Source organism: Ipomoea triloba, chromosome 13 (genome assembly GCF_003576645.1).
Source record: "Ipomoea triloba cultivar NCNSP0323 chromosome 13, ASM357664v1".
Taxonomy (NCBI): domain Eukaryota; kingdom Viridiplantae; phylum Streptophyta; class Magnoliopsida; order Solanales; family Convolvulaceae; genus Ipomoea; species Ipomoea triloba.
Window position 1 is genome coordinate 6,140,401 of NC_044928.1, and position 8,622 is coordinate 6,149,022.

An 8,622-nucleotide genomic window follows, 5' to 3' on the forward strand; every position below is an offset into this window, starting at 1 on the left:
CTATTACCCTACAATACTAATACTTGTGTTTTCCTATTTGTGATTTGACATATCTAATTAATATATATTAGTAATGAAATATTATATATATATAGATATAATAATAATGAATAAATAACAAATAGGAAAACACAGTACTGAACTACTGATACTTGTACGTGTTTTCCAATTTGTTATTCATTCATATATATATATATATATATATATATATATATATATATATATATATATATTTATTTATTTATTTATTTATTTATTTATTTATGAGTATGTGGCCCGCGGGCCGACCCGCGGCCTGCGCGGGCTAACCCGCGTGGGTTGCGGGTCAATTTCGGTCCGCCCCATTAGGCCCGTCCGATCTTCTTGCCATCTTCAACTCCCTCTATTTATTTTTCACTTATAATTTATTTTTGAAGATTAATATTTTCAGATCTGAAAATATGAAAATATCTTTCAGCACACAGAATCCGACGGCGACTGGTTTCCAAACCAGGAAACCAGTCGTGGCCGGCGGCCACTATATATTTTTTATTTTTTTATTTTTTAATTTTATGAGAGAAGTTTATCTGTTTTTATGTATTTTTTAGATATTATTTTTTTGTGATTATTTAATTTTATATTTGGATTGTATATTTGTTATAAAGGTTGTTATATTTAAACAAATTAATTAAAATATTTAATTATATAATTCTGTTCATTTTCCTACCCATTTTCTGGAAAATCAACCAAACACACAAACACAGTTTTCTGTTTTGCAGCCAAACACAAGAAAGGAAAATGTTTTCCAGAAAATGACTCATTTTCCAGAAATCATTTTCTAGAAATCATTTTCCTGCTTTCCAAACACACCCTAAAGGTATATTTGAACCGATTCGAACTGACGGTTCAAATCGGAACTACCTGTTTGTCATTTTCTAAAACCAGGAACTGTTGGTTTAGAACTGGAACCGCGTCACCCTTAAATTAGCTATGACCTATTGTTAATTAACCTGGTATATGAGGTAAACAGTGTCTAATTGCATTATTTTTTTTTTTCAAGTTTTATGGCTTATTTGAAACTTTTTTTTAGTTTGATTGCTTACTTGCACTTTTCATAATAAAAGTCGAATGACTTATTTGCCCTTTATCCCTAATTAAAATATTAAGTCTTATTCTAAATATAATCAAAAGAAGATTAATTAATCAAAAAATGAAAAAAATAATAATAAAAACTTTAAACTAGATTTTTTTATTAAAAAAATGCAAGAAATGATTTTCAAAATTCCTTATTTGTAATATTTGATAATCAACTTTGAATGCTATGTATATAGTGCTAATTAATTGGGCAAAGTACATGTTTTTAAATTTTATATTTTATTTTTTTAATAGCACTCTAACATATTTATATTATATGTTCAACAATTATGCCAACTTTGATTGGAATGGAGTTCGAACTTAAGACATTCCTTATGTAAATCAATGAGTAAGTTGAAAATAATAAATAGTTAAGTGAACATTATGTTACTAAAGTTTATACTAACGAAATGCAAAGGTATTTAAGTGAATAAAATAATATAATAGAGGGTAAAGTAAGAAAATTAAAAAAAATACAAAAATTAAAATAATATGAACAATTCATTTTATCAAATAATTGAACGGACATTTTTTAGATCTCGTTATAGACCTAACTCTATTGACTCTTATTAGTGAGTGAGTGAGTGTGTGTGTGTGTGTACGTATACATAGATACACACACTAGTTTATGGTGTGAAGATTCTCCCAGGTGAAAGATGGGGTTAGATTTCAGCCGTTGATCAAATTTAGATCAACGGCTCAAATCAATAAAAAAAATAAAAAATTTAAAGGCATTGTTTAGGATCTGCTATTGGCCCCTCATAAGCAATTCTACGTCCTTTGATCTCTATTCTGATTGTTGAAACATGATTAGAAAAGGATAGTGGTTGTGTTTTGGGACTGCAAAAATAAACAAATAAATAAATAAAGAGAAAAAAAACGTGTCTTCAATTAAAGAAACAAACTGTAAAAAATGGCACACCTTAAGAAGGAAAGACACGCATCTAAAGCTTTAAACCGACCCACCTTAAGAAGGAAAATAACATCCGCATTTGAACCCCACCATATATATATATATGATATATTTACACATGTCTACGGCTATGAGTGAGTCAATCTACTCGTGAATTATCTAGGTTCAATTCGATAAGTAGTGTTCAAATTCAATTCATTTATTGTTGAATTGGGTCCAAGCTTGAGTAGTTTGAGTAATGAATTAATTGATATTTGAGTATATGTTAATACTCAATTTGAAAACTAGCTAGTATTATAGAACTTTAAACTTTTTATTTATTTTTAAATATTTATATATGATAAGAAAAATGATATTGTTCATCTCGCTAAATTATAACAGTTGTCACTTTCATTCTTCATTTGTTTTTAAAGTGACTTTTTTGGTCCATGAATTTTGTTAGTGTTGGGTTAAAAATTCATTTCGCAAACAATTATTAAGTGACAAATAAGTTAGATCACTTTAATTTACAAATAATTGAGTGATGAAAAATGCTATTAGTCTATACTTCAAGACAATGTCATCATTTTCTCTGTATAATACAAATATAGTATTACAAATTTAACACACATATATATAGTGGTAATCAAGATGTAGTATATGAAGTTTGTTATGATGATATTTAATTGTAAAATTTTATTATTATAATTTATGTAAAAAATAAAAAATTAGAGCTTTGTTAGAGTTCAAAAAAATTAGAGCTTTATGCAATTGAGTGATTGACCTTTGATTTTATGAATTAAACTGAGTACAGTTTTAAACATATTTATATGATTGTACTAGGCACAATTTAAAATGAAAATTGATCAACAGTATATTGTAGATACTCTAAAAACGTGGGGTATTTATTGCATATTTGACTACAACAAACTATCTTATTCAGGGCTAACGTTGATGTCCCAATCGTTATATCGTGGACCACGGTGCACATAGCACTGTGCATCTTGGTTCGAAACGACGTCGTTTCGATATTAGTGGACGCAGACGCGAATGACTCCAAGGAATTTATTATCTATAATACACATAATCATTATTTAGAATACACAGAATGTTTGCCCAGAATACACAAAACTCATCCTCCTAACATTCGAATGCACAACACATCACAACCTGTGTTAATAACATGAATACACAGAATATTGACACAAAATACACAGAACTCATCCTCCTAAACATTCGAATGTACGAACACGTCACAACATGTGTTACTAACATGAATACACAGAACGGTTGCCTAAAATACACAGAATGATTGACTAGAATACACAGACCGATTACCTAGAATACACAGAATATTAACATAAATACAGAGACCGGCCGAAACGGGAAACATGATTTCCAAAAAAAGGGACAGTTAATTTACAATGCTCAAAACGACGTAGTTTACGTACGTTATGCACATTACTATGTGCACCGTGGTGCACGGTATAATTTGCCTTAATGTCCAGTGCGCGCCTGGAGTCCTGGACCGTCCTGGACCACCAATTAATCTTATTATTTAACTATTGTACAAAAAGAATAAATTCAGCCACTTTTTTTCCTTTTTTTTTGGTAAATTTACAAGCTCTTTCTCTCCGTCCGTTTAACGGTTCGGGGTCCACCCACGTTCGCTACGGGAGGCCCAGGGGGAATCGTCACTTGTGGGAATTGAACCGAAAGCTCACTTGTCACTTGAGGGAATTGAACCGAGAGCTCACTTGTCACTTGAGCTACCCCACCGGGTTACTTTTTTTCCTTTAATCATTCATGAAATTACCTAGAGATTCTCGTAGTATATCACTACTCGCCAACCTTTTAAACAAGTAGCTTGGAATAAGATTCAATATTAGAAGATAAGTATAAAGTTAGAAGAGTGTAGCATATGGAAGAAATATTCATACCTAAGATTTGAATATTCTTGAAGTATATGCCAAGCACCTTGTGTTCAAATAGCATGTAGTGGCCTCCCTCATATGAAAGGTCATGAGTTCGAGCCTCAGTGGAGGAGATATCGAAATTGACTCTTTGTGCTTCAACAGGTTGAGAAAGTATAGTATATATTTATGATATTCGCAGCTTAGTCACAGTAAGGACTGAGTTGTGGGTCCCAAACAGCACCCGCCATTTTCCCGAACATGGAGACCGACAAACAAGATGACGCAACCGACACCCCCACCGCTACACACATACGTGTATATATGTACATATATACTCTCCAACTTTTCACCATTTCTGTCTGTTCCTCTGAAGAAAAAGAAGAAAATATCGTCTTCATTCCCTTCAAAAGTTCAATCTTTTTCTTCATTCACGTCACGAGAAGACGAGAGGAGAACAGATATGGGTTCTTCTTTGTCGTTCCTGGTTAAGCAAGACGGCGGCGCGTGCCCGGAGGGTGTGGCGGCGAGCACCGGCCTCGGGGACTTGCCGGAGAGCTGTGTGGCGTTGGTGCTGGCGCACCTGGACCCCAAGCAGATCTGCCGCCTGGCAATGCTGAATCGCGCCTTCAGGGGCGCCTCGTTTGCGGATTTCGTTTGGGAATCGAAGCTGCCGGTGGATTATTGGGGTCTTGTTCGGAGAGTGTTCCGAGATGAAAACTTCCCCGGAAATTTGTGTAAAAGGGATATTTTTGCCAGGCTTTGCACCCCCAATTCCATTGATGGTGGCACTAAGGTCTACTCTCTTCTTCCCCTTTATCAAAAATATTCATACAAAAACTTTACTCCAGCGGGAGCGATCTATGGCGCAAAATATTAACTTTTTTTAGTTTGGGTCAGTTATAGACAATTGAAATTAGTTTATTACTTTTTTTTTAATAGTTCTTTTATTGATTAGAGTAACAAAACAGAGTTTAATTTGAAAGTACTCCAACTGGAGCAAGGGTCAGACCATACAAATTAGTTCACTACTTTCTTCATAATTTTTTACTGATTAGAGTCACAAAGCAGAGTTTACTGTATCAGTACTCAGCTAGAGCAACCTACTGGGAGTCAAACTATCAGTTTTCTTGATTTGAGTAATCAGTTATGGACAATCGAAACTGATTTATTACTTTACGGTTAGGATCAGAGCAAGTTTACCTCCTTAGTTGCTGGGGGGTTTTCCTTGTGACTAAAACATAAAAATAAAATTGGGAGTTTGATTGCTTCTTTTTCCCCCAAAGATTATTGGTTGAAGATGATGATGAAGAAGTTCATTGATAGTGGGGTGTGTGCAGGTGGTGTGGTTGGATAAGAGCACAGGGAGAGTTTGTCTGTCGATTGCATCAAATGGGCTAGCGATTACCGGCATAGATGATCGGAGATACTGGAGCAGAATTCCGACAGAAGAGTCAAGGTCAGGAGTTATATATGCATCTTCTTCTTCTTGTCGTTCTTACGTTGTTTCTAGATTAAATTGGTGTGGATATATATATGCATAGATATCTCTCTGTTTATATATTGATACATGTGTTTTTAGATCCGCTTGATCAAATCAAACTCGTCACGCCCTTTTTGGATGAAATCCTCCAATGCCAGACTCAAGGTTCTTTGTTTCCTCACTCGCCGTCCTCTAATGATCTTTCATTTTTTTTTCTTTTTTTTTTTTTTTTTTTTTGCATATTTTAGGATATAATTAGCTTCTCAGTTAATTTTGAACCACTATTAATTAAAATTAATAGTGTTTGATTAATCAGATTTTTGTAACTATTCTAAAATGTTAAAATTAAAATAGTTATTCAAAGTAATATTTTTCTTCAATTTTTTAAAAAATAAATCACCCACATTTTACAATAATAAGTTATTTGCTAACAATCAGCTTAGTCAAACCGACTAGCTTAACTCCATTGGTGTTTTTGTTTACTAAAATTCCCAAAGTTCAAACCCGGAAACGTCGTTTGTGTTTAGTTCTATTCACAAAGTTTAAACCCGAAACCTGAGAATCATTGTGGTTTTCATCTTCTTGTAGGTTCCACTCGGTGGCATATCTCCAGCAAATCTGGTGGTTTGAAGTCGACGGGGAGGTGGAGTTTCCATTTCCGGCGGGATCTTACGCCGTCTTCTTCAGACTGCACTTGGGTCGTGTCTCCAAGAGATTTTACGGTCGAGTTTGCAACTCCGAGCACGTTCACGGGTGGGACAAAAAGCCGGTGAGGTTTCAGCTTTCGTCGTCGGACGGCCAGCAAGCGACGACGGAGTGTTACCTGAGTGAAGCCGGGAAATGGGTTTACCAGCACGCCGGAGATTTTGTGGTGTCGGATTCTGGGAAAACGATGAAACTGAAAGTTTCAATGACTCAGATTGATTGCACGCACACGAAAGGCGGCCTTTGTGTAGACTCTCTTCTTGTTTGCCCTGCCGAGTATAAACCCAGGTTAAAGCGTTTGTAAATTTTGAGGTTAGCATCTTCTTTTTATGCGTGCCATGGCCTAAACCTGTGTATTTTCTGGGATTTCTCGGCTGTTTGGTTCAGTTTTCTATTCTCTTGTGTATTCTCTGTTTTTTAATGAGAAAAATTATGACAGTATCAAGGTAATTTTCCTCTTTTAATTTTAGTCAACAAAGGACTACAAGAGTCAAGAGGTAAATCAGCCTAGTTGTTATAGTTAATATAATTGACTCAAATTAAAAAAAGTTACGGAGTAATATATTGTCGAAGTTAAACTTGTGACATTGCAATTACCAATTTAGCTAAGTTGCCCTTTTGTTTTCTATTTATTTATGATAGTGAAAAATTCATAGTCACTATTCAAAGGTTGCATTGAGTAATTCTAGACTTGTGATCCCAGCAAGTAAAGAACCATAAAAGGTAAATTAGTCTAATTGTTCATAGCTGACCAATTCAAACTAAGGTAAATTAGTCAATTAGTTTAGCATCTGTTCAANTTTTTTTTTTTTTTTTTTTTTTTTTTTTTTGCATATTTTAGGATATAATTAGCTTCTCAGTTAATTTTGAACCACTATTAATTAAAATTAATAGTGTTTGATTAATCAGATTTTTGTAACTATTCTAAAATGTTAAAATTAAAATAGTTATTCAAAGTAATATTTTTCTTCAATTTTTTAAAAAATAAATCACCCACATTTTACAATAATAAGTTATTTGCTAACAATCAGCTTAGTCAAACCGACTAGCTTAACTCCATTGGTGTTTTTGTTTACTAAAATTCCCAAAGTTCAAACCCGGAAACGTCGTTTGTGTTTAGTTCTATTCACAAAGTTTAAACCCGAAACCTGAGAATCATTGTGGTTTTCATCTTCTTGTAGGTTCCACTCGGTGGCATATCTCCAGCAAATCTGGTGGTTTGAAGTCGACGGGGAGGTGGAGTTTCCATTTCCGGCGGGATCTTACGCCGTCTTCTTCAGACTGCACTTGGGTCGTGTCTCCAAGAGATTTTACGGTCGAGTTTGCAACTCCGAGCACGTTCACGGGTGGGACAAAAAGCCGGTGAGGTTTCAGCTTTCGTCGTCGGACGGCCAGCAAGCGACGACGGAGTGTTACCTGAGTGAAGCCGGGAAATGGGTTTACCAGCACGCCGGAGATTTTGTGGTGTCGGATTCTGGGAAAACGATGAAACTGAAAGTTTCAATGACTCAGATTGATTGCACGCACACGAAAGGCGGCCTTTGTGTAGACTCTCTTCTTGTTTGCCCTGCCGAGTATAAACCCAGGTTAAAGCGTTTGTAAATTTTGAGGTTAGCATCTTCTTTTTATGCGTGCCATGGCCTAAACCTGTGTATTTTCTGGGATTTCTCGGCTGTTTGGTTCAGTTTTCTATTCTCTTGTGTATTCTCTGTTTTTTAATGAGAAAAATTATGACAGTATCAAGGTAATTTTCCTCTTTTAATTTTAGTCAACAAAGGACTACAAGAGTCAAGAGGTAAATCAGCCTAGTTGTTATAGTTAATATAATTGACTCAAATTAAAAAAAGTTACGGAGTAATATATTGTCGAAGTTAAACTTGTGACATTGCAATTACCAATTTAGCTAAGTTGCCCTTTTGTTTTCTATTTATTTATGATAGTGAAAAATTCATAGTCACTATTCAAAGGTTGCATTGAGTAATTCTAGACTTGTGATCCCAGCAAGTAAAGAACCATAAAAGGTAAATTAGTCTAATTGTTCATAGCTGACCAATTCAAACTAAGGTAAATTAGTCAATTAGTTTAGCATCTGTTCAAACCAACTTAATAAGTCACCATAGTTAAATTTGTAACATTATAATTACCAAGTTATCACAATAGTTAAATTTGTAACATTATAATTACCAAATTATCAGCATGATCAACTTGGTTAGATTGCCTCACTGTTCTCTAGTTTTGATTCTCAGAATAATAAGAATAGTTATCTAACTCAGAATAATAAGAATAGTTATCTAACATCATTATTAAACTTGTAATATTGTAATTACCAAGATAAGAATAGTTATCTAACTCAGAATAATAAGAATAGTTATCTAACATCATTATTAAACTTGTAATATTGTAATTACCAAGATAAGAATAGTTATCTAACTCAGAATAATAAGAATAGTTATCTAACATCATTATTAAACTTGTAATATTGTAATTACCAAGATAAGAATAGTTATCTAACTCAG

The 8,622-nt window shown here is 34.0% G+C and overlaps 3 protein-coding genes across 3 annotated transcripts in view; all 3 read left to right on the forward strand.

The window, feature by feature from the left end:
- The first annotated feature begins 4,291 nt into the window (after positions 1-4,291).
- LOC116001694 (F-box protein PP2-A11-like) lies at positions 4,292-6,556 on the forward strand. The gene is made up of 3 exons (XM_031241598.1): positions 4,292-4,714; positions 5,259-5,377; positions 5,990-6,556. The coding sequence occupies exons 1-3, from the start codon at positions 4,382-4,384 to the stop codon at positions 6,408-6,410; spliced, it is 873 nt and encodes a 290-aa protein (XP_031097458.1). The 5' UTR covers positions 4,292-4,381; the 3' UTR covers positions 6,411-6,556.
- LOC116001103 (F-box protein PP2-A11-like) lies at positions 6,539-7,854 on the forward strand. Its single transcript, XM_031241001.1, has 3 exons — positions 6,539-6,552; positions 6,763-6,812; positions 7,260-7,854. Exons 1-3 carry the CDS (start codon positions 6,539-6,541, stop codon positions 7,706-7,708), a joined length of 513 nt encoding a protein of 170 aa, XP_031096861.1. The 3' UTR covers positions 7,709-7,854.
- LOC116001104 (F-box protein PP2-A11-like) overlaps positions 7,837-8,622 on the forward strand; it is a 6,583-nt gene continuing 5,797 nt past the window's right edge. The window contains exons 1-2 of the mRNA XM_031241002.1: positions 7,837-7,850; positions 8,061-8,110. Of these exons, the coding sequence (XP_031096862.1) occupies positions 7,837-7,850; positions 8,061-8,110 (64 nt within the window). The remainder of the gene's footprint in view (positions 7,851-8,060; positions 8,111-8,622) is intronic.